The 25,279-nt window shown below is 44.5% G+C and overlaps 3 protein-coding genes across 6 annotated transcripts; all 3 read left to right on the forward strand.

Moving 5' to 3' along the window:
- Positions 1 to 9: 9 nt before the first annotated feature.
- Positions 10 to 7,822, forward strand: LOC117740736. Of its 4 annotated transcripts, none has more exons than XM_034547276.1 (9): positions 10 to 285; positions 724 to 913; positions 988 to 1,110; positions 3,540 to 3,772; positions 3,844 to 3,981; positions 4,053 to 4,240; positions 7,092 to 7,171; positions 7,255 to 7,338; positions 7,587 to 7,822. In XM_034547276.1, exons 2-9 carry the CDS (start codon positions 727 to 729, stop codon positions 7,730 to 7,732), a joined length of 1,179 nt encoding a protein of 392 aa, XP_034403167.1. In that variant the 5' UTR covers positions 10 to 285; positions 724 to 726; the 3' UTR covers positions 7,733 to 7,822. The 4 variants fall into 4 exon arrangements, with proteins under 4 accessions (XP_034403167.1, XP_034403174.1, XP_034403191.1 ...); XM_034547283.1 differs by having other exon boundaries at positions 17 to 285; positions 7,511 to 7,623; XM_034547300.1 differs by lacking the exon at positions 7,587 to 7,822 and adding an exon at positions 7,460 to 7,551 and having other exon boundaries at positions 17 to 285.
- Positions 7,823 to 7,890: 68 nt separating this feature from the next.
- Positions 7,891 to 14,741, forward strand: f7l (coagulation factor VII, like). Its single transcript, XM_034547265.1, has 8 exons — positions 7,891 to 8,480; positions 12,434 to 12,606; positions 12,681 to 12,705; positions 12,774 to 12,887; positions 12,963 to 13,103; positions 13,454 to 13,542; positions 13,717 to 13,837; positions 13,992 to 14,741. The coding sequence occupies exons 1-8, from the start codon at positions 8,393 to 8,395 to the stop codon at positions 14,537 to 14,539; spliced, it is 1,299 nt and encodes a 432-aa protein (XP_034403156.1). The 5' UTR covers positions 7,891 to 8,392; the 3' UTR covers positions 14,540 to 14,741.
- Positions 14,742 to 15,305: 564 nt separating this feature from the next.
- Positions 15,306 to 25,153, forward strand: f7 (coagulation factor VII). Its single transcript, XM_034553357.1, has 8 exons — positions 15,306 to 15,405; positions 15,573 to 15,736; positions 15,824 to 15,848; positions 16,323 to 16,436; positions 16,831 to 16,977; positions 23,726 to 23,841; positions 24,140 to 24,260; positions 24,337 to 25,153. Exons 1-8 carry the CDS (start codon positions 15,345 to 15,347, stop codon positions 24,909 to 24,911), a joined length of 1,323 nt encoding a protein of 440 aa, XP_034409248.1. The 5' UTR covers positions 15,306 to 15,344; the 3' UTR covers positions 24,912 to 25,153.
- The last annotated feature ends 126 nt before the right edge of the window (positions 25,154 to 25,279 follow it).

Consider the following 25,279-nt stretch of genomic DNA (forward strand, 5'->3'; position numbering starts at 1 on the left):
ACACACCTCCAATATCTTTCACAACATGTTTTTAAATAATCTTCATAAACAAATGATTTCTTATGGACCTTCATAGTTCCGGATGAATATCATGAACCGAACTATATCAGGTTATAACGGTTACCGGACTTTTAAGTTAACGCGAAGGCACTAACGTAAAGAAGGCACTAACGTAAAGAAGGCACTAACGTAAACCACTTCCGGTGGGGTTTTGTAACGATGTAACAATAAACTTATGCAATTTAAAAATGCGGAATCATTGAGAACAGAAAACCGCAGGAAGAGGTGAGAATAAAACTTCTTAAATATACAGAATACTACATGAAGTTATGTTAGTACATGGTGAGAATAAAACTTCTTAAATATACAGAATACTACATGAAGTTATGTTAGTACATGGTGAGAATAAATACTTCTTAAATATACAGAATACTACATGAAGTTATGTTAGTACATGGTGAGAATAAATACTTCTTAAATATACAGAATACTACATGAAGTTATGTTAGTACATGGTGAGAATAAATACTTCTTAAATATACAGAATACTACATGAAGTTCTGTTATTACAGAATAAATACTTCTTAAATACACAGAATACTACATGAAGTTCTGTTATTACAGAATAAATACTTCTTAAATACACAGAATACTACATGAAGTTCTGTTATTACAGAATAAATACTTCTTAAATACATACAAATACTTCTCCATCCTCCTCAGCTGATGTCTCCTGTGCGGTGCTCGGTGAGCAGTGCATTGTGGGGGATGTGTGCAGCTGACTCCGTGTCCATGCCGGTCCACTGGTACTACAACGTAGACGACATCAGGAGGGACTTCGGCGGCTGGATGTCCGGCTTCGCGGCCCCCAGAGACCGACACCCGTCCAGCATCCTCAGCCTCTCCAACACCGGTACGAAGACCTGGACCTCTTCCTGTTCATGTTCTGGTTCACAGGAAGCTTTCATTGTTGTTCTGGTATTTCAGCCGGTAGCGGTCGGACCGCCTGGTCCTCCGGCGCCAAGCGACCCGATGTGGTCGGTAGTGTGATCCTCCACGACAAACTGGACCTGTGGAAGACCTCCAAGGGCTCCGTGCACTACCATCAAGGTACTGACCGTAGTGATATGTGTTCTTGGTCTTTAGTGATCCTTGTTGGTGGTCTTTAGTGATATGTGTTCTTGGTCTTGAGTGATCCTTGTTGGTGGTCTTTAGTGATATGTGTTCTTGGTCTTTAGTGATCCTTGTTGGTGGTCTTTAGTGATATGTGTTCTAGGTATTGAGTAGTCCTTGTTGGTGGTCTTTAGTGATATGTGTTCATGGTCTTTAGTGATCATTGTTGGTGGTCTTTAGTGATATGTGTTCTTGGTCTTGAGTGATCCTTGTTGGTGGTCTTTAGTGATATGTGTTCTAGGTATTGAGTAGTCCTTGTTGGTGGTCATTAGTGATATGTGTTCATGGTCTTTAGTGATCATTGTTGGTGGTCTTTAGTGATATGTGTTCTAGGTATTGAGTAGTCCTTGTTGGTGGTCATTAGTGATATGTGTTCATGGTCTTTAGTGATCATTGTTGGTGGTCTTTAGTGATATGTGTTCTTGGTCTTTAGTGATCCTTGTTGGTGGTCTTTAGTGATATGTGTTCTTGGTCTTTAGTGATCCTTGTTAGGTGGTCTTTAGTGATATGTGTTCTTGGTCTTTAGTGATCCTTGTTGGTGGTCTTTAGTGATATGTGTTCTTGGTCTTTAGTGATCCTTGTTGGTGGTCTTTAGTGATATGTGTTTTTGGTCTTTAGTGATCCTTGTTGGTAGTCTTTAGTGATATGTGTTCTTGGTCTTTAGTGATCCTTGTTGGTGGTCTTTAGTGATATGTGTTCTTGGTCTTTAGTGATCCTTGTTGGTGGTCTTTAGTGATATGTGTTCTTGGTCTTTAGTGATCCTTGTTGGTGGTCTTTAGTGATATGTGTTCTTGGTCTTTAGTGATCCTTGTTGGTGGTCTTTAGTGATATGTGTTTTTGGTCTTTAGTGATCCTTGTTGGTGGTCTTTAGTGATATGTGTTCTTGGTCTTTAGTGATCCTTGTTGGTGGTCTTTAGTGATATGTGTTATTGGTCTTTAGTGATCCTTGTTGGTGGTCTTTAGTGATATGTGTTCTTGGTCTTTAGTGATCCTTGTTGGTGGTCTTTAGTGATATGTGTTCTTGGTCTTTAGTGATCCTTGTTGGTGGTCTTTAGTGATATGTGTTCTTGGTCTTTAGTGATCCTTGTTGGTGGTCTTTAGTGATATGTGTTCTTGGTCTTTAGTGATCCTTGTTGGTGGTCTTTAGTGATATGTGTTCTTGGTCTTGAGTGATCCTTGTTGGTGGTCTTAAGTGATCCTTGTTGGTGGTCTTTAGTGATCCTTGTTGGTGGTCTTTAGTGATATGTGTTCTTGGTCTTAAGTGATCCTTGTTGGTGGTCTTTAGTGATCCTTGTTGGTGGTCTTTAGTGATATGTGTTCTTGGTCTTTAGTGATCCTTGTTGGTGGTCTTTAGTGATATGTGTTCTTGGTCTTTAGTGATATGTGTTCTTGGTCTTGAGTGATCCTTGTTGGTGGTCTTGAGTGATCCTTGTTTCTGGTCTTTAGTGATCCTTGTTGGTGGTCTTTAGTGATATGTGTTCTTGGTCTTTAGTGATCCTTGTTGGTGGTCTTTAGTGATATGTGTTCTTGGTCTTGAGTGATCCTTGTTGGTGGTCTTGAGTGATCCTTGTTTCTGGTCTTTAGTGATCCTTGTTGGTGGGCTTGAGTGATCCTTGTTTCTGGTCTTTAGTGATCCTTGTTTCTGGTCTTTAGTGATCCTTGTTGGTGGTCTTTAGTGATATGTGTTCTTGGTCTTTAGTGATCATTGTTGGTGGTCTTTAGTGATATGTGTTCATGGTCTTTAGTGATCATTGTTGGTGGTCTTTAGTGATATGTGTTCTAGGTATTGAGTAGTCCTTGTTGGTGGTCTTTAGTGATATGTGTTCATGGTCTTTAGTGATCATTGTTGGTGGTCTTTAGTGATATGTGTTCTTGGTCTTGAGTGATCCTTGTTGGTGGTCTTTAGTGATATGTGTTCTAGGTATTGAGTAGTCCTTGTTGGTGGTCTTTAGTGATATGTGTTCATGGTCTTTAGTGATCATTGTTGGTGGTCTTTAGTGATATGTGTTCTAGGTATTGAGTAGTCCTTGTTGGTGGTCATTAGTGATATGTGTTCATGGTCTTTAGTGATCATTGTTGGTGGTCTTTAGTGATATGTGTTCTTGGTCTTGAGTGATCCTTGTTGGTGGTCTTAAGTGATCCTTGTTGGTGGTCTTGAGTGATCCTTGTTTCTGGTCTTTAGTGATCCTTGTTTCTGGTCTTTAGTGATCCTTGTTGGTGGTCTTAAGTGATCCTTGTTGGTGGTCTTAAGTGATCCTTGTTGGTGGTCTTGAGTGATCCTTGTTTCTGGTCTTTAGTGATCCTTGTTTCTGGTCTTTAGTGATCCTTGTTTCTGGTCTTTAGTGATCCTTGTTTCTGGTCTTCAGGTCTTCAGTCTGGGGACAACACCCTGAACGTCCTCTGTTCCCTCCGAGCTGCCCGCTCACTCGTCTCCGGAGGTTTCCGCGACGTTTCTCGGCCGGACGCTCGTGCCGCCGTGCTGTCGGACTACGTCCACTTCCTGACCACGCATGGCTCGCACCGCGACACGTACGCCGAGTCCTCCCACCGCTCATTCTTCTCCAGCTGGCGGGATGGCAGGCCGACGTCACCCCGTCAGGTAAAACAAACGCACCCTCGCGCAGCGATCAGCTGGGTTTCCGTGTCACCGGACTGCTTTTTGTTTTTCAGGTTCTGGCCTTTGCAGAAAAACGCAGCAAGCAAATGTTGAGCTCCTCGTTCCCCGACAGCCAGCTGGACGCCATTGGCTGCCTACCCATGATCCTCCCCTTCATCCTGTTGTCCGCCTCGGCCAATGAGGAGCAAGCTGTGGGTTTCTAATGCACATTCAACCCAAAGAAGACGTTCTCTGTCTGACCTTTGACCTCGTCCGTCTCCAGGTCTCAGCAGCTGTAGAATTCGTGAAGCTCACCCACCCCCACCCGAAGGTGCCCGAATACGTGTCAATCTACAGCCGGGCGCTGCACGCCGTTCTGGGTGGAGCCAGCGTCCGGCAGCAGGCGGAGCACGCTCTGAAGAGGTTGGACGCCTGGGAGGACTGCCGAAGTTACGGATGCAAGGCGGCCAGGTCTCTAGTGATGTTTGTGGTCTCTAGTGATGTTTGTGGTCTTTAGTGATGTTTGTTCGTGGTCTTTAGTTATTTGTGTGTGTGGTCTCTAGTGATGTTTGTGGTCTTTAGTGATGTTTGTTCATGGTCTTTAGTTATTTTTGTGTGTGGTCTCTAGTGATGTTTGTGGTCTTTAGTGATGTTTGTTCATGGTCTTTAGTTATTTGTGTGTGTGGTCTCTAGTGATGTTTGTGGTCTTTAGTGATGTTTGTTCATGGTCTTTAGTTATTTTTGTGTGTGGTCTCTAGTGATGTTTGTTTGTGGTCTTTAGTGATGTTTGTTCGTGGTCTTTAGTTATTTTTGTGTGTGATCTCTAGTGATGTTTGTTTGTGGTCTTTAGTGATGTTTGTTCGTCGTCTTTAGTTATTTTTGTGTGTGGTCTCTAGTGATGTTTGTGGTCTTTAGTGATGTTTGTTCATGGTCTTTAGTTATTTGTGTGTGTGGTCTCTAGTGATGTTTGTGGTCTTTAGTGATGTTTGTTCATGGTCTTTAGTTATTTTTGTGTGTGGTCTCTAGTGATGTTTGTTTGTGGTCTTTAGTGATGTTTGTTCGTGGTCTTTAGTTATTTTTGTGTGTGATCTCTAGTGATGTTTGTTTGTGGTCTTTAGTGATGTTTGTTCGTCGTCTTTAGTTATTTTTGTGTGTGGTCTCTAGTGATGTTTGTGGTCTTTAGTGATGTTTGTTCATGGTCTTTAGTTATTTGTGTGTGTGGTCTCTAGTGATGTTTGTGGTCTTTAGTGATGTTTGTTCATGGTCTTTAGTTATTTTTGTGTGTGGTCTCTAGTGATGTTTGTTTGTGGTCCTAAATGATGTTGGTTTGTGGTCTTTAGTGATGTTTGTATGTAGTTTTTAGTGATGTTTGTAGTCTTTAGTGATGTTTGTTTTTTGGTCGTTAGTGATGTTTGTTCGTAGTCTTTAGTGACGTTTGTTGGTGGTCTTACGTGATGTTTGTGGTCTTTAGTGATGTTTGTTTGGAGTCTTTAGTGATGTTTGTGGTCTCTAGTGATGTTGCTTCATCTTCGTTAGTAATGTTTGTTTGTGGTCCTAATTGATGTTGGTTTGTCTTAGTCTTAAGGGATGTTTTTTGTGGTCTTTAGTGATGTTTGTTTGTGGTCTCTAGGCATGTTGGTTCATCTTCGTTAGTGATGTTTGCTTGTGGTCTCTAGTGATGTTTGTTTGTGGTCTCTAGTCGTGTTTGTTTGTGGTCTCTAGTGATGTTGGTTCATCTTCGTTAGTGATGTTTGTTTGTGGTCTTTAGTGATGTTTGTTTGTGGTCTCTAGTGATGTTGGTTCATCTTCGTTAGTGATGTTTGTTTGTAGTCTTTAGTGATGTTTGTATGTTTGATCGTGGTCTTTAATGATGTTGGTTCGTGGTCTTTAGCAATTTATTGTTGTCCCGGTCTTTAGTGATGTTTGTTTGTGGTCTTAAGTGATGTTTGTTGTTGTTCTTTGGGAATGCTTCTTCATGGTCTTAAGTGGGGTTTACTTGTGGTCTTTAGTAATGTTTGTTTGTTGTCTCTAGGGATGTTTGTCTGTGGTCTTTAGTGATGTTTGTTTGTGGTCTCTAGTGATGTTTGTTTGTGGTCTTTAGTGATGTTTGTTTGTGGTCTCTAGTGATGTTTGCTTGTGGTGTTTAGTGATGTTTGTTTGTGATCTCTAGTCATGTTTGTTTGTGGTCTCTAGTGATGTTTGTTTGTGGTCTCTAGTCATGTTTGTTTGTGGTCTCTAGTGATGTTGGTTCATCTTCGTTAGGGATGTTTGTGGTCTTTAGTGATGTTTGTATGTTTGATCGTGGTCTTTAGTGATGTTTGTTCGTGGTCTTAAGTTATTTTTGTTTGTGGTCTTAAGTGATGTTTGTTGGTGTTCTTTGGGAATGTTTCTTCATGGTCTTAAGTGGTGTTTGCTTGTGGTCTTTAGTAATGTTTGTTCGTTGTCTTAATTGATGTTTGTTCGTATTCTTAATTGATGTTTTTTCGTGGTCTTAATTGATGTTTGTTTGTATTCTTAATTGATGTTTGTTCGTAGTCTTAATTGATGTTTGTTCGTGGTCTTTAGTGATTTTTGTTCGTAGTCTTAATTGATGTTTGTTCGTAGTCTTAATTGATGTTTGTTCGTGGTCTTTAGTGATGTTTGTTCGTGGTCTTAAGTGATGTTTGTTGTTGTTCTTTGGGAATGCTTCTTCATGGTCTTAAGTGGGGTTTGCTTGTGGTCTTTAGTAATGTTTGTTCGTTGTCTCTAGGGATGTTTGTTTGTGGTCTTTAGTGATGTTTGTTTGTGGTGTTTAGTGATGTTTGTTTGTGATCTCTAGTCATGTTTGTTTGTGGTCTCTAGTGATGTTTGTTTGTGGTCTCTAGTGGTGTTTGTTTGTGGTCTCTAGTCATGTTTGTTTGTGGTCTCTAGTGATGTTGGTTCATCTTCGTTAGGGATGTTTGTAGTCTTTAGTGATGTTTGCATGTTTGATCGTGGTCTTTAGTGATGTTTGTTCGTGGTCTTAAGTTATTTTTGTTTGTGGTCTTAAGTGATGTTTGTTGGTGTTCTTTGGGAATGTTTCTTCATGGTCTTAAGTGGTGTTTGCTTGTGGTCTTTAGTAATGTTTGTTCGTTGTCTTAATTGATTTTTGTTCGTATTCTTAATTGATGTTTGTTTGTATTCTTAATTGATGTTTGTTCGTGGTCTTAATTGATGTTTGTTCGTGGTCTTTAGTGATTTTTGTTCGTGGTCTTTATGGATGTTTGTTTGTCTTCTTTGGTGTTGTGAAGCCACCTATCAGTCAGATCCTTCACAATAAAAGCTTCCTGTCTGTGTGTTGCAGGTTTCCTCGGGGTTCTGACGAGCAGCTGAAGGTCCATCAGAGCGCCGTGAGCTACCTGGGCCTGGCCTGCTACACTAAAGGTCCACACAGCATCATGTGACCTGTTCAGGCGGTCATGTGACCGCTGACGAAGCTCTGATGTGTGTTTGTTGTCACCCAACAGGAGCTTTGTCCAGCTTGTTCTATCTGGCCCACGAGTTCCACGACGACGTCAGTGGAGGAATCCTGGCCAACACCAACTGTGGAGGTTCGTACAGAAGCCTTGAAGGCTCTTTGAGTCCAGGTTCTCCTTGTGTGAAGGTTCTTTTTGCTTCCAGGTTCTCTTTGAGTCCAGGTTCTCTCTACTTCAAGGTTCTCCTTGCTTCCAGGTTCTCTTTGAGTCCAGGTTCTCTCTACTTCAAGGTTCTCCTTGCTTCCAGGTTCTCTTTGAGGCCAGGTTATCTTTGAATCCAGGTTCTCTCTGCTCCTCTCAACCTTGTTACCTTCCGGTTCCAGGGGAGAACTGTAACCGCGGGGCGGCGCTGGGGGCCCTGCTGGGGGCCGGGGGGGCCTACAGGGGCGCCAGCATCCCCCAGGAATGGAGGGACCAGCTGAGAGACGCCCAGGAGTTCATTCCCGACATCATGAAGGACATGGAGTGACAACATTACCAAAATAAAAGCTTGTCTTCCTGTTTACAAACGCAAACATTTATTATTTTCATTTGAAATTTAAAAAAATTCCTTAATTAAGTGTGTTTGTGTGTTTGTATGGAATAAAAAAACTAATTGTAAATTAAAAGCAAGAAATATATAAAAACTGTTTATATAAAAACTGTTTAATATATCATAATATTATTATTATAATATATATATTATATTATATATATATATATAATATAATAATAATAACCATCCATTCCTTTAGGACCAAATATAATCCTGTGAACAATCTGATTTCAACATAAATTTTATTGTCTTTCATAGTACTATTCCACACAGTAGTACAACGTATGTAAAAACTGAATATTCTATAATAAAGGTACTTTTACTTTGATACTTGAAGTACAGTTAACTGATACGTTCTGTACTGTATTGTAAATTAAAGGGACGTGAAGTAATTACTGAAGGGTTCTGGCAGTAAAAGTTCAATAAAGAAGAGTTGAACATTGGAGACGTTCCACCTCCTCTAAACTGGACAGAAACACAAGAACACATGAAAGAACCAGAAGGTACTTCAGAGGAGTACTGCAGTATTTGTACCACACATCTGTGGAACAGAGAGGGTTTTGTGTGTTTTTCTGACCTTTGATCAGAACAAACATGGCGTCCGTCAGCAGAGAAACGAGGCGACTCTTCTTCCTCCTACTCCTCATCGCTTCTATCCCAGCATGCACTGGGCTTCCTGAAGGTCAGTTTCAGGTCTCTTCTTCTTCATCTTCTTCAGTATTCATTTCAAACAGAGTCGTTCACTTCTCTCCACTGTGAAGATCTCTGAACAGCTGATCGAGTTACGTTAGCATATTAGCTAAGCTAACAAATGTTGAGGTACTTTATGTTTATTTGATTTGGTTAGACATCGTAGAATTAGCACTATTGTTAGCTTAGCATAAATACAGCTGAGACTACAACTTCTGAATCACCGTCTCCATCTTGTTTTTTGTCAGTTTTCAGTCTCCATCTTTACATTACATTACATGTCATTTAGCTGACGCTTTTATCCAAAGCGACTTACAATAAGTGCATTAAACCATGAGTCCAAACTCAGAACAACAAGAATCAAGCAAGTACAATTTCTTCAATAAAGTTAAACTACAAAGTGCTATCAGTAAGAGACATTTAAGTGCTACTAAAGTGTTAAACTATAAAGTGCTATCAGTAAGAGACATTTAAGTGCTACTAAAGTGCTAAACAACAAAGTGCTATCGGTAAGAGACATTTAAGTGCTACTACGGCGCTACCTTCCCTATTCAAGGTGTAGTCGAAAAAGATGTGTTTTTAGTTTGTGATGGAAGGTGTAGAGACTTTCTGCTGTCCTGATGTCAATGGGGAGCTCGTTCCACCAATGAGGAGCCAGCACAGCAAACAGTCGTGTAGTTTGTTGAGTGTTTTTTGGGTGTGAGGTTAGACCATGTCCTGGGTGTGAGGTTAGACCATGTCCTGGATGTGAGGTTAGACCATGTCCTGGATGTGAGGTTAGACCATGTCCTGGGTGTGAGGTTAGACCATGTCCTGGGTGTGAAGTTAGACCATGTCCTGGGTGTGAGGTTAGACCATGTCCTGGATGTGAGGTTAGACCATGTCCTGGGTGTGAGGTTAGACCATGTCCTGGGTGTGAGGTTAGACCATGTCCTGGATGTGAGGTTAGACCATGTCCTGGATGTGAGGTTAGACCATGTCCTGGATGTGAGGTTAGACCATGTCCTGGATGTAGACCGGACCCGATCTGTTCGCAGCACGGTACCCAAGTACCAATGTTTTGAAGCGGATGCTGCGGCCACCGGTAACCAGTGAAGGTCGTGGAGGAGCGGAGGATTGTGGGTAAATTTCAGGAGGTTGAAGACCAGTCGAGCAGCTGCATTCTGGATGAGCTCTAGAGGTCGAATGGCATTAGCCGGTAGACCTGAAGGAGGGAGTTGCAATAGTCCAGCCGTGAGATGACCAGAGCCTGGACCAGAACCTGTGCCGCCTTCTGAGTGAGAAGAGGTCGTATTCTCCTGATGTTGTACAGCATGTACCTACAGGAGCGTGTTGTTGTGGTAATGTTGGCAGTCAGGGAGAGTTGACTGACAGGTGTCACTCCGAGATTCCTGGCAGTCGGAGTCGGAGCCAACACTGAGTTGTTGAAGTTAATAGTCAGGTCGTGGGTGGGAGAGCCTTTTCCTGGAAGGAGGAGAAGTTCAGTCTTGTCCGGGTTAATTTTCAGGTGGTGTGCGGACATCCACTGAGAGATGTCAGTCAGACATCCACTGAGAGATGTCAGTCAGACATCCACTGAGAGATGTCAGTCAGACATCCACTGAGAGATGTCAGTCAGACATCCACTGAGAAATGTCAGTCAGACATCCACTGAGAGATGTCAGTCAGACAGGCAGAGATTCGTGCTGCTACCTGTGTTTCAGATTGGGGAAACGAGAGGATCAGTTGGGTGTCGTCAGCGTAGCTGTGGTAGGTGAAGCCATGAGAGAGAATGACAGAGAGAGAGAGTTGGTGTACAGAGAGAAGAGAAGAGGACCAAGGACTGAACCCTGAGGGACCCCAGTAGTCAGAGGACAAGGCTCAGACACAGATCCTCTCCAGGTTACCCGGTAAGAGCGGTCGGTGAGGTAGGATGAGAAGAGTGAGAGCAGAGCCTGAGATACCAGGTCCTGGAGGGAGGACATGAGGATCTGGTGGTTCACTGTGTCAAAGGCAGCAGAAAGGTCTAGAAGGATGAGGACAGAGGAGAGAGAGGCTACTCTAGTGTGAAGGATAAGGACAGAGGAGAGAGAGGCTGCTCTAGTGTGAAGGATAAGGACAGAGGAGAGAGAGGCTGCTCTAGTGTGAAGGATAAGGACAGAGGAGAGAGAGGCTGCTCTAGTGTGAAGGATAAGGACAGAGGAGAGAGAGGCTGCTCTAGTGTGAAGGATGAGGACAGAGGAGAGAGAGGCTGCTCTAGTGTGAAGGATGAGGACAGAGGAGAGAGAGGCTGCTCTAGTGTGAAGGATAAGGACAGAGGAGAGAGAGGCTGCTCTAGTGTGAAGGATAAGGACAGAGGAGAGAGAGGCTGCTCTAGTGTGAAGGATAAGGACAGAGGAGAGAGAGGCTGCTCTAGTGTGAAGGATAAGGACAGAGGAGAGAGAGGCTGCTCTAGTGTGAAGGATGAGGACAGAGGAGAGAGAGGCTGCTCTAGTGTGAAGGATAAGGACAGAGGAGAGAGAGGCTGCTCTAGTGTGAAGGATGAGGACAGAGGAGAGAGAGGCTGCTCTAGCAGTGTGAAGCTGCTCAGAGACAGCAAGGAGGGCAGTCTCTGTTGAGTGGCCTTGAATCCAGACTGGTGGGGGTCTAGAAGGTTGTTACTGTGGAGATAGGAGGAGACTTGGTTAAAGATAGCTCGCTCTAGAGTTTTGGAAAGGAAGGGGAGGAGAGAGACAGGTCTGTAGTTGTTGACTTCAGGTCTGTAGTTATTGACTTCAGGTCTGTAGTTGTTGACTTCAGGTCTGTGGTTGTTGACTTCAGGTCTGTGGTTGTTGACTTCAGACCTGTAGTTGTTGACTTCAGGTCTGTAGTTGTTGACTTCAGGTCTGTGGTTGTTGACTTCAGGTCTGTGGTTATTGACTTCAGGTCTGTAGTTGTTGACTTCAGGTCTATAGTTGTTGACTTCAGGTCTGTAGTTGTTGACTTCAGGTCTGTAGTTATTGACTTCAGGTCTGTAGTTGTTGACTTCAGGTCTGTAGTTGTTGACTTCAGGTCTGTAGTTGTTGACTTCAGGTCTGTAGTTGTTGACTTCAGGTCTATAGTTGTTGACTTCAGGTCTGTAGTTATTGACTTCAGGTCTGTAGTTGTTGACTTCAGGTCTGTAGTTGTTGACTTCAGATGGGTTGAGAGTGGGTTTCTTCAGGAGAGGGTTGACTCCGCCTCCCTCAGAGAGTTAGGGAAACAGCCGGTAGAGAGGGAGGTGTTAATAAGATGGGTGAGAAAGGGAAGAAGGTCAGGAGCAATGGACTGGAGAAGGTGAGATGGGATGGGGTCAAGGGGGCAGGTGGTTGGGGGGTCAGAGGTTACCAAGGTAAGAACTTGATTAGGAGACAGGGGGATAAAAGAGGAAAACAAGGGGGAACAAGGTGAAGCTACTGGAGGTGTAGTTATAGAAGATGGATTAGTAAATGAGGAGCGTATGTCGTCTATCTTTTTTGTAAAGTAGTCAACAAAGTGTCTTGGTAGAAGGGTGGAGGGAGGGGGGGGAACAGGGGGGTCAAGGAGGTTGGAAAAAATTGAGAAGAGCTTTTTAGGGTTAGATAAAGAGGATTCGATTCTGGATTGGTAGAACAGACTTTTGGCTGCAGAGATGGACGCATCTTGTTTTTGTCCATTTTCAGTCTCCATCTTGTTTTTGTCAGTTTTCAGTCTCCATCTTGTTTTTGTCCATCTTCAGTCTTCATCTTGTTTTTGTCTGACCCGACAGTCTAAAACCAGAAAATATTACATTTACAATGATGTAAAACCACAAATTAGAAATAATGACAGTGGACTAATCGTTGGAGCCGTCAATCTAACACATTTCTAATGAGCCTCTAGTGGCCACAGGGGTTAACATGCTCAATGGATTTCACTACACGTCCCAGCATGCTAAGCTTCCAACACATTCTTCTTCTGTGTGTGTAGATAAAGGAGGTGTGTTCGTGAGCAGACCCGAGGCCAGCGTCTTCCTGCATCGCACTCGTCGAGCCAACTTCCTGTTTGAGGAGCTGAGGAGAGGAGATCTGGAGCGCGAGTGTCGGGAGGAGAAATGCTCCTACGAGGAGGCAAAGGAGATCTTCACTCTGCATCAGCAGCTGGTTGGTCCAGGCTCAAAGTGGGATTCATGGTCGTTCTGGTTTTTGTGTCTAACTTGTGCTGTTTCTTCTCTCAGGAGGACTTCTGGAGGCTCTACACAGGTATGTCTGGCTTTCAGACTCACTCATTATTGCTCTATTATTCTTAAAATACTACTTCCTTTTTGCAGGGGTGGACCACTGCCTGTCGTCTCCCTGTAAGAACGGAGCCACCTGTACTCGGCACTTCGACACCTACGTCTGCAAGTGCCCTCCGAGGTTCCACGGATCCCACTGTGACAAAGGTATTCACAGAGTTATTTACTGCCGCTGAAGAAGTCGTGGTGACCAACGGTTTATTTCTTTCTGTCTCCACGCAGCTCGTCCGGCCTCACTGGGCTGTCGCTACCGAAACGGAGGATGTGAACATTTCTGCAAGCCGCTTCCGAACCGTTCTCACGTCTGTTTCTGCGCTCCGGGGTATCGTCTGCACCGGGATGGCAGCTTCTGTTTGCCCGAAGGTCAGAGCTCAGAGACGTTAGAGACCGGATAAAACCAGTCTCCGCTTTGGAGCCACATAGAAACGCACCAGCCGGCAACAAACCATCACCGACACTAAATAAGCTTATTTACCTCCTGGAACACATTAGCAACCGCCGTGTGCACATCGGCAGCTACACTCACACCCAAAAAACACTGTTTACTGACCTGAGACCTTTAAAACCAGGAGCAACAAACTAACTACCAGTTTGAAAACCAAAAAACCTCCCAGTAGATAAGTGGCTCCACGTTAGCGACCCCTCTGAGGAAGCAGGTGGGATTTCCTCTCAGACCGCATGTCTTTAGTGACAGTCTTGTGTCTCTGGTCCAGAACCTGTGGCCTGTGGAAGACCTCAGATACATTTTGCCCCGAGGGTCGTCAATGGGGAGAACTGCCCCAAAGGACACTGTCCGTGGCAGGTAAGAGCCTGGAGGTATTATCTTCAGTGGTGATGATGGTCCGGGTCGAATGGTATTCAAGACCTCCTGAACGAGAACCGATCTGCACCGCTGGATATGATTCTACATTACAATGTCTCTGGTCTTTGCATCTTATCGTTGCATCTTATCTTCTTGTGTCTTTGCTGGTTTCAGGCTCTGCTAACTGAGGGCAATGATTTTTTTTGCGGAGCCGTCGTTCTGTCCGATCACTGGGTTTTAACTGCAGCTCACTGTGTTTGGAAAAAGAATGCGTCTGTCTTCAACATCACCGTCGGTAGGAAGGTTGCTTTGACCTTTTCTTTCTGCTTCCTACTTCCTCTTCTTGGTCTCCATGATAGTCTGTCTTTTCAAATTTAACTCATATTGTTTTGCCTTTTCTACGGAGGCCAGGAGCGCAGAACGTAACCAAAGGTTCTTTCCCCGTGAAGGTGACCATGACCTCAGCAAGGACGACCAGACTGAGCAGAAGCGGCGTGTGGTCAAAGTGCTGATCCACCACGGCTACAACCAGACCAGCTGGGACAGCGACCTGGCCTTGCTGAAGCTGCACCGCCCCGTCAAACTGGGCCCCTACGTGGTCCCCATCTGCCTTTCTGCGCGGAACAGCACCTTCAGCCGAACACTGGCGACCATCCGCCAATCCACCGTGTCCGGTTGGGGCCGCCAGTCGCTGTTCGGTTCCACCGCCAAAATCCTCCAGCGGCTGACGCTGCCGAGGGTCCCTCTGCAGGAGTGCCGCCTCCACACCAGACTCAACATCACTAGGAACATGCTCTGTGCCGGGCTGAAGTCCGGCGGCCGGGACGCCTGCAAAGGAGACAGCGGCGGCCCTTTGGTGACTCGCTACAAGAAGACCTGGTTCCTGACGGGCGTGGTGAGCTGGGGGAAGGGTTGCGCCACTGAAAACATGTACGGGGTCTACACCAAAGTCAGCAACTTCCTGGGCTGGATCGAGGACATGATGTCCACCGTCTGAAAGTGGTCCACAAACCGGGAGATGAACCAAAAGATGATGTCACGTTTTATTACGGATACAAATACAAATGCTGGTGATTTTGTCATTTGTAATATTTTGTCTCATCGGATTCATCGTCAAAGATCTAAAGGGAATATTTTAATGTGACGTTGATGCTTTTATTAGTTCTGAAAAAATAAAGGCAAAGAGAACTTTCTGTGTTCATCATGTTTGCTTCATTGGGTATTGTTATTTCTTTCAGTGCATTTCCATCAACCTGTACAGCCGCAAACATCTTTATGTGAAGTTTAGACACGAATTACAACTTGGATGTGAATGAGAACTGTCTGAACCTGCAGTAACTCCAGGTTGACATGAATGCAGCATTCTATCAAGAGAAGTTGTAGTTTTCTAATTTTGATGGAGCTAAGCTAGCAGTTTCCCCCTGCTCCCAGTCTTTGTGCTAAGCTACGCTAAACAGAGCCCTCGGTTTTTGTAAGTCATGTATCATTTTTGGACTCATGTCGCGTAAGAATGATTTTTTCCTGAAAGACAAAAACCACGAACGCGAATTAACATGTTTTTTCTTTCATTGATTCTGGATCCGAAAAAAACAGATTGAAATGTGAATGTATCAATACTTTCATCGTTATCTTTTTATCTTTGGAGGCGAAGAGCAGCAGTCAGTTTAAACGGGTCACATTTGGTCAGACGGGGTATTTCCATTGGGAACATGTGATCAATGGGGGGGTGGGGGGGTTGGACCAGACTTTGGTCCTTTGGATCCACAGAGAAGAAGCACAGCAGCCAACTGTGAACTCCAACGATGTGGCTGAAAGTGTTCTTCACCTTCGTCTTCAGCTTCTCCGGCTGCCGGCCGGCTTCAGGTGAGGAAGTCAAAAAGTACTCGAGTGGAAGGAAACTCATTTCTTTACGTAGCTTTAAAATTGGTTTAGCGTTGCTAATTAGCACTGAACATAATGAACGTAGTTAGTTCTGCATATATTTGGTCAGAAAGTAAATGTTACCAAACGCTTCCTTCTCTGTGTGGAAGTCTTCCTGGATCCGGATCGAGCCCACGGCGTCCTGATCCGGACCCGGAGGTACAACTCTGGCTGGCTGGAGGAGCTGCAGATGGGAGATCTGAAGAGGGAGTGTCTGGAGGAGCAATGCTCCTACGAGGAGGCCCGGGAGGTGTTCGAACACACCGAGACCACGGTCAGACCGGTTCCTCTCCTGTCAAACTCATTTCTGTCATTTTCAGAATGAATAATAATAATAATATCTGAGTGTCTGTTTCCTCAGGACGAATTCTGGAGCACGTACAACCGTAAGCAACCACACCTTTTGTTTTAATAATGGTAGAAAGTCTCCATGCTAGCTGCTAACCAATGCTAATGATGGTTCCAACACTGATTCAGGACCGTCATCCTACTAGAACCCAGACTTTAGAATACATCCCTTGTGGGACGCGGAAGTGCTGTAAATTAAAAAAGTGAAACGTCTCTCTATCTTTTATTTCTACGTTTTAATGAATGTCTAAAAGCATTGGACCACCCAGTATAAATAAAAGTTGAAAGACAATTAATAATGTGGATAACCAGATCTGAAGCGTTTAAGCTACGGCAACAAAAAATTTTACCTTAAAAGTTACTAAAATCATCATCGACCTATTTTCAAGTCTTCTCATAACAGAATTTACTGATCTAGTCCATGAAACACCTGGACCGTGAGATCTGTCCGTGTTCTTATCATTATGGTTTATTACTTCTCATGAATGAATCCCTGTGTTGTCGTTTCGTAGTCCCAGACAGCTGCATGTCGACTCCATGTCTGAACGGCGGCAGCTGCTCCCCTCAGGGTTTGTCCTACACCTGCTACTGCCTGCCCCGGTTTAGTGGACTCGGCTGTGAGCTCGGTGAGCAGAACCAACACACCGTGATAAAAAACAGCTGTTCGGGGTTCTTGTTCTGCTGGGAAACTAAATTGAAGTCAAAGTCCTCCATTTCAGATGTTTGAGCTCTGGAGCGCCTCAGGGCTCCGTTCTGGATCCTCTTGTACTTTCTATTCATACTGAATGTACGTTTCTACTTCTATGGAGACGACACGCAGCAAACTGAGTTTGGTTTACTGACAAGTACAGCTGTGTGTCGTCTGCATAAAGAAATTATACATCTTAAAACGTAAATAATTAAAGTAGTCTTTTGAGATCTACATGAGGAAACCTCCCTGACTATTGTATTCAGTCAGTGTTGTGTATATATATATATATATATATATATGTTTCATGAACTATTTCAAACTGGTTTAAGAGCACAAGGCAGTTCGTGACTCCTGCCTACTGGAGAACGGAGGCTGTGACCATTTCTGTGACGAAGACGAGGGAGGACGAAGACTCAACTGCTCATGTGCAGACGGCTACTTCCTGGATGTTGATGGGCAGAGCTGCGTCGGCAAAGGTGGGAGGAAAGATTGTAAAGCGTTGTGTGTTTTATTGCCTTTCAAATCTGAAAATGTTCTCTGACTAATTTCTGTCATGAAAAGATCAAATATATGAAAGGAAAAAGGCCCTCATGGTTCGTCACAAAGGGAAGTTAAACATTTGTCTCTATCGTTTTTTTGGACTTTGGACTTTTTTGTCTTTGTATCTCAACATTTTCACATATTTCGTAACTGTCTTTTAAACTTATTACCTCTATGTTTTCTCTTAACGTGCATATGTTCATTGTATGTTCATTGTAATTTTAAGTCCAAAAATCCAAAGATCATTCAAAAATATAATTTTTACAATTTCTTAACTTCCCATCCATTATTTCTTTCACTGGTATAAATGGTTTTCTACCAAAATAATAATGATGCTGCAGAAAATGAACAAACAGCTCACAACAAACAAGACCTACATAGACCTGGGGTTGAAAAACAAAGTCTCCAGAAAACACCAGACATCAACCAGGATCTAGACTGGGATCTAGACACCGGGGCAGGAGACAAACAGGGATTAAATACACTGGGAAGGGGGCGGTGATTAGACAATGGAGGAAACAATCAGGGACAGGAAGTGCAGGGAACCAAGGACACAAGGACTTCAAAGTAAGACAGGAAACTAGAAACACAAACATCTGAGAGCTTATTGTTAATGGAATGGTTTGATGTTTGTTTAGTCAGAATGAAAACTCTTACACTGACTAATGAACATTTTGGAGAGTTTGTCACAAAATCGGTCTCAATCAGTCCTAAACCCACCTTATTTATTGTGCAACAACTTTTAGATGATATATTTGTACATTTTTCATTGTGAACAGGTGGTAGCATGTAAATGCAGAATTGAAGTGGCTCCAGGGTTGATCCCTGTGGGACGCCACATTTGATGGCAGAATAAGAGAAACATTCACCGTAGTTTTCTCTGGCCCTCTCCCCAATCTGATCAATGATGACATGTATAGCCGCATGTCGTCATTCAACCGCTGGTTGTCCAGGTGGTGCCCAGCAAACAATGTGGGCTACATAGATAACTGGAGGACTTTCTGGGGAAAGCCTGATCTGATGAGTCGAGACGGCATTCATCCCACTTGGGATGGAGCGCGTCTCATTTCTGTGAACATGGCCAAGTTGATTAGCGGACTTAATCCATGACCCAGAGTTCAGATCAGGAAGCAGAAGCAGAGTTGTAGTCTTCCACCCTTCTCTGCACTTCCATCCGAGCAGTTACCCACCCTTAACCTTAACTCTATAGAGACTGTGTCTGTCCCACGGCCACTTAAATTAATTAAATCAAAAGTAACCAGAAGAGGAGTCATACTAAATAACCTCATACAGGTTAACATCACTACTGCCACAGTGCAACAAAAGAGAATTAAATGTGGACTCCTAAATATTAGATCTCTGTCATCTAAAGCTGTATTAGTAAATGATTTAATATCAGACAATCACATTGATTTATTGTGTCTTACTGAAACCTGGCTGAGCCATGAAGAATATGTCAGCCTAAATGAATCAACTCCTCCAAGTCATATTAATACTCACATTCCTCGAGGCACCGGCCGAGGAGGTGGAGTAGCAGCCATCTTTGACTCAAGCCTATTAATGAATCCTAAACCTAAACTAAACTACAACTCATTTGAAAGCCTTGTTCTTAGTCTTTCACATCCAACCTGGAAAACATTACAGCCAATTATATTTGTTATACTGTACCGGCCACCAGGTCCATATTCAGAATTTATATCTGAATTTTCTGAGTGTTTATCAAGTTTAGTCCTTAAAACTGATAAGGTTATTATTGTAGGAGATTTTAATATTCATGTGGATATTGATAATGATTGCCTTAGTGCTGCATTTATCTCATTGTTGGACTCGATTGGCTTCTGTCAGAGTACAGAAACCCACTCACTGCTTTGGCCACACCCTCCACCTTGTTCTTACATATGGCATTGACATTGAGCATTTGGAGGTCTTCCCACAGAACCCTCTTCTGTCAGACCATTACCTCATAACTTTTGAGTTTATACTCCCGGAGTGTACACCGTTAGTCAAAAGTTTCTACGCCAGATGTCTAACTCACAGTGCTGTAGCTACATTTAAAGAAGAGATTCCTTCTGCATTTGATTCAATACCACGTCTCAATGTGACGGAGGACTCCTGTGCTAACTTTAGTCCGTCCCAGATTGATCATCTTGTCGATAGTGCTACAGGCTCACTGAGAATGACACTAGACTCGATAGCCCCACTGAAGAAAAAGACAGTGAGGCAAAGGAGGTTTGCTCCCTGGTAGAACCCTCAGACCAGCAACCTAAAGCAAACTTCACGAAAGCTATTACTCATCAGTAATAGAGAAAAATAAGAACAACCCCAGGGTTCTCTTTAGCACTGTAGCCAGGCTGACAGAGAGTCACAGCTCTGTGGAGCCGTGTATTCCTATAGACCTCAGTAGTAATGACTTCATGAACTTCTTCAATGAAAAGAGTTGAACTATTAGAGGCAAGATTGATGATCTCTTGCCCTCAACTACTGCCGATCTGTCATCAAGAGGAGTAGCCTTGGAAACGGCTGTATGCCCTGTTGTATATTTGGATAGCTTTTCTCCCATTAACCTAGACCAATTGTCCTCAACGGTTTCTACTTCTAAACCGTCTACCTGTCTCTTAGACCCCATCCCAACGAGGCTGCTTAAAGATGTGTTGCCTTTAATTGGCACCTCTCTGCTGGATATTGTTAATGTGTCTTTGCTAACAGGCCATGTACCACATTCCTTCAAAGTAGCTGTAATTAAACCTCTCCTGAAAAAGCCCACTCTTAATCCAGAGGTGTTGGCTAACTACAGACCGATCTCTAACCTTTCTTTCCTCTCTAAGATAAGATCCTGGAGAAAGTAGTCGCACATCAGTTGTGTGACTTTCAGTCAGGATTTAGAAAACACCACAGCACAGAGACAGTACTGGTGAAGATTACTAATTACCTCCTAATTGCATCAGATAAAGAACTCATCTCTGTACTGGTCTTGTTAGACCTTAGTGCTGATAAAGGACTCATCTCTGTACTGGTCTTGTTAGACCTTAGTGCTGATAAAGGACTCATCTCTGTACTGGTCTTGTTAGACCTTAGTGCTGATAAAGGACTCATCTCTGTACTGGTCTTGTTAGACCTTAGTGCTGATAAAGGACTCATCTCTGTACTTGTCTTGTTAGACCTTAGTGCTGATAAAGGACTCATCTCTGCCGTATGCCTGCGGTGGTTTCGACGGGAGATCCAGTACCAGCATAGGGTGTCCAGTACCACGGACAAGTCCCATTGTGGAGCCTTAGTGGTGCTCAGGGGACGCAGTCGCTGAGCTCCTTTTAAGAAGAGGGACACCAACCTGTCGACTTTATCATGCTGCCATGAAATAGCAGCTACGAACACCCTCAGGGTAGCGGAAGACCGCCCCTGATCTAGGAGGGACTGCAGAAACTCGAGTACAGTAGGCACAGGACACTTCACTGGGTCCTTGTTGTGAACCACACACCAGTCGGAAAACAGCCTCCATCTACATTCGTACTGTAGACGGGTAGATGGCACTCTGGCATTCAGAATATTCCTCCTGACTGGTTCTGTGCAGCAACTCAGCAGCCGGTCGGGCCCTGCAACGGCCAGGCTCATAGTTGAAAGCGGCTGGGGTCAGGATGCCAGATCCGCCCCCCTAGCTTTAGAGTCTGTGCAACAGGGGAAACCAAGTCCTGACTGGCCACAATGGGGCCACCAGCAAAAGACTGTGGCCTTGTTTAGGAACAATGAGGAGCGTTGGCAAGATCAGGGGAAATGGGGGGAAAGCATAAAGAAGGGCCATGTGTGAGCCAGGGCATCTTGACCCAGAAGACTGGTCCTCTTCATCAAGGAGAACCAGTGCGGGCAGTGGGTTGACATCTCCGAGGCAAAGAGATCCAGTCTCTGCACTGCCGAAGAAACCCCAGATGCTGTCCACCATCTCTGGAGGAACCCGTCACTCCCCCGATGGAGGCGTGTGACGGGAGAGGGAATCTGCGAACTGGTTCCTTTTCTCCTGGTAGATACATCGCCCGAAGTCAGAAGGGCACGGGACACCTGTAGCAGCTTTACAGATCTGGTGCCCCCCCCGATCTGGTGACCCTGCTTCACTAATTGGTGTGGGCTACTAAGTGAGTCTGAGCAGGGGCGCTCTGCTGACTGCTAGAGAAGAGGCAAGACTCGACCTGCGTGTGTGCGAGACGGAAGATATCCAGTGCTAAGCACCACCTCTGGCGGTCAGGAAGGATGAAACACCAGAACTGACTCTTCAGTGGGAAACACTTGTTTTAAGGTTGTGAATGTTCAAATCATTTGTCACCTGGTGTTTGATGCACTGGACGCTTTGAACACTCAGGTTTGTGCAGAACAACGTAAACGCTGGACCAACATGCTTTGGCTTGTGGCTGATTTCCTTTCTCCGATAACCCTTGAAGGTGAAGTTGTGACCTTAAACTAAACAGTAAAGCCGGTTTAGCTTCCAGCTCCACGTTGGCTCAAATACAAACTCGGCGTCTCCACGTTCCTCTGTGATCTCACTAACCCGGATACCTGTCCTGCAGTAACTCAGTCACGTCTTCACCCTCCATTGACCAGACTGCTGCCCGTAAATAGGCTTACAGGTCTATTCTGAGTTGCCAGTCCTCCCTCACATGAGGTGAGGTGGGGGTAAGCTGGCAGCAGACATTTAAACCTGGATGCACATTTAGTGTTGAACAAACATGATGGTCTGGTTCTCCACTTATCATGGGGTCATAAGACTTTCAATGGGTCAACAGTTATTATAGTTAGTTAACACTATTAAGCTCCTGCTCCCTCCATCAAAGAGCTTTCTGCTGCCTTCAGGTTTCTCTTTTACTGTTCTATCTTTTGGCTTGAGTCAGTATTTTAATAGTCATCTGCAAAAATATGATGTTAAAAACATTTGGTCAACCCTTTATATGCATTTTAGAATTAAACTAAATAAAAATCGAAAACTTCTAAATCTTGTTCCTGTGAAGGCTGAATAAACGTAATAAACGTCACTTTTGATAAAAGTTTCTGCTAAATGAAAGTGAGGAAATGATAAGATTATGACTAAAAAGATGATATGAAGAACCGAAACAGAAAATGGCATTGTCCAGGCATCCAACACCAAAGAATCTCTAGTTATCTTTGATCGGGACTTGTCCTTTAACTCCCACGTTAAGCAAATCTCAAGGATTGCATTTTATCATCTACGTAACATTTCAGAAATCAGGCACATCTTGTCTCAAAAAGATGCAGAAAAGCTGGTTCACGCGTTTGTTACTTCCAGACTAGATTACTGCAACTCCTTATTATCAGGCTGCTCTAATAAGTCTCTTAAATCCCTCCAGTTGATCCAGAATGCTGCAGCTCGTGTACTCACAAAAACTAAGAAAAGAGATCACATGACTCCTGTATTAGGTGCTCTGCACTGGCTCCCTGTAAAATCAAGAATCACATTTAAAATTCTTCTCCTCACCTACAAAGCCTTGATTGGTGATGCACCATCATATCTTAAGGAGCTTGTAGTACCATATTGCCCCACTAGAGAGCTGCGCTCACTAAATGCGGGGCTACTTGTGGTTCCTAGAGTCCTAAAAAGTAGGATGGGAGCAAGAGCCTTCAGTTATCAAGCTCCTCTTTTATGGAACCAGCTTCCACTTTCAGTCCGGGAGGCAGACACAGTCACCTCATTCAAGAATAGACTTAAGACTTTCCTGTTTGATAGTGCTTATAGTTAGGGCTGAATCAGGTTTGACCTGGTCCAGCCCCTTGATATGCTGCTATAGGCTTATAGGCTGCTGGGGGATGTTTTAGGATACACTGAGCACCTATCTCCTCTTCTCTCTCTCCTTATGGATGAATTTACATCTCTCCATTGCACCTTATTAACTCTGCTTCCTCCCCGGAGTCGTTGTGACTTCACGTCTCAGAGGGTCCATTGGACCTGGAGGTGTCTGATGCTGGTGAGCCGGCCTCCCATTGGCCCTGCTGATGCCCGCCCCCTCCTCTCTACCTCCTTCTGTTTCATGGATTGGAGTTCCATTCATACATTGTCATATTCATGTAATGTGTTTCTGTAACTCTGTAACTCTGTTCATCTGGTCACATGACATCTATTCATCTGTCCATCCGGGGAGAGGGATCCTCCTCTGTTGCTCTCCTGAAGGTTTCTTCCCTTTTTTCCCTGTCAAAGGTTATTTTCAGGGAGTTTTTCATGCTAACCTGATTAGCCTGGGGTCCCGGCTCGTCTTTTTTTGCATCTTTTTTCTTGCTTGGTTTAGTTCTGGTGGCCATGGTGCCGTTTAAGCACATAATCTGCCTTCGTAGAAGCTGTTTACTAAAGTTTGGGGTTAAATACAAGTTATTATTGAAAAAGTTGAGAGGGAGTGCAACCCATGCGACTACTCCATACCGCTCTCCACCAGAAGTCCTTTGACTGTTTTTAATGTTTCAATGAATGTTTTTTATTGTTTTTAGATCTTGTTTTCTTTTCCATTATGTTTTGATGCTTTTATGGTTATGGAAGCACTTTGAAGCCTTGTTGTTGAAACATGGTTACAAATAAAGGTGCCTTGCCTTGTAAAACACTTTGTTCTGTCAAAAGTACTAATAGTACTAATATCTGCTTCATATTCTGATGTTTCATTAAAATATTGATGGTCTACAATCTTCTCGTGGTTTCAGAGGCGATAGCGTGCGGTATGGTCCCCGTCCTGCAGGAACGCAAAGTCGAGCAGCTGGACTCTCGAGCTCGGATCGTCGGAGGAACCGAGTGCCCCAAAGGTGAATGCCCCTGGCAGGTACGCTAAAGCTTAAAGGTCACCCGTTTACTGTACAGTGTCACTGCAGCGTAGCCTCGAAGAGAGGTCCGCCATTACTGCGCTGGACTCTGACCGCTGTCGTTCTGCCAGAACCAGACTCTGGTGGAAGGTTTCCAGAGATGACGAACACGTCAAACTGCTGGACTGCAGACCCACCTGGAGTGTAGAACCAGCATGTGGGAGTTAAAGATGTGGTCGCTCCATGTTCTGATGTTTGTCCGTCCTCACGGGACCTCTTCATGGTCCTGGTCCATGGTCCTGTGCTTGTGTCTTGAAGGTGTTGCTGTTGTATAAAGGCAAAGGCTTCTGTGGAGGAGTGATCTATAAGCCCACATGGATCCTCACAGCGTCTCACTGCCTGGAGGACGCCGACGCTCGCTTCCTGAAGGTGGTCGCAGGTGCGAATCCCTCGGAACACAACCGGGCGACTCCTCATGTTCCGGCGTTAAAACCTTTGACCCGTCTGTCCGCCAGGTGAGCACAACACGGAGGTGCAGGAGGGCACGGAGCAGCTCCTCCAGGTCTCCGAGATCTTCATGCACGAGAACTACGTGAAGGCCACCGCCAACAACGACATCGCCCTCCTCCGCCTGGCCTCGCCCGTTGTCTACACGTCGTACGCCGTGCCGGCCTGCCTGCCGACACGCCCGCTGGCCGAGCGCGACCTCTGGGCCGTCAGCCGGCACACGGTGAGCGGCTGGGGCCGGAGGGCCGAGAACGGGCCCACCTCCATCCTGCTGAGGCGGCTGAGCGTGCCGCGGATCCGGACGCAGCAGTGCCAGGAGGAGAGCGGCGTGGCGCTCACGGAGAACATGTTCTGCGCCGGGTACATTGAGGGCCGGGAGGATTCGTGTAAAGGGGACAGCGGTGGCCCCCTGGTGACCAAATACAAGAAGACGGCCTTCCTGCTGGGCATCGTCAGCTGGGGGAAGGGCTGCGCCCGACCGGGCAACTACGGCATCTACACGCGAGTGTCCAACTACCTGGACTGGATCCACAACCGGACCGCCAACGCCAGCGAGGCTTCAGCACACAACCGGACGGCCTGAAGGCATTTATTAATCAGCAGACTTTTACTTAATAGGACTTATTATTAGGACTTTCATTCTTTAAAGTAGCGTTTCAAATAATCCACATTTAAGTGAGTATGTACTATATACTAATTCATCATTAAATGGAAAAGTTCTTCATTTATCAGACACTTTTTAGAAAAATAACAAAGTAAGTATTTAAACTATGAATCAAATTGTATATTCAGTGTATGAATATAATAAAAGGTGTGAAGATATTTAATGTTTGTTGTCATCATTTATGTACACATGAAGTATGTAGTTCCATGGCATAGTGTCGATACTTGTTGTGTACTTGCAGCTGATAAGCAGAGTGGGGGGTATTTACTGACCGGGTTGGCGGGTCA

Source organism: Cyclopterus lumpus, chromosome 2 (assembly GCF_009769545.1).
Source record: "Cyclopterus lumpus isolate fCycLum1 chromosome 2, fCycLum1.pri, whole genome shotgun sequence".
Lineage (NCBI taxonomy): Eukaryota > Metazoa > Chordata > Actinopteri > Perciformes > Cyclopteridae > Cyclopterus > Cyclopterus lumpus.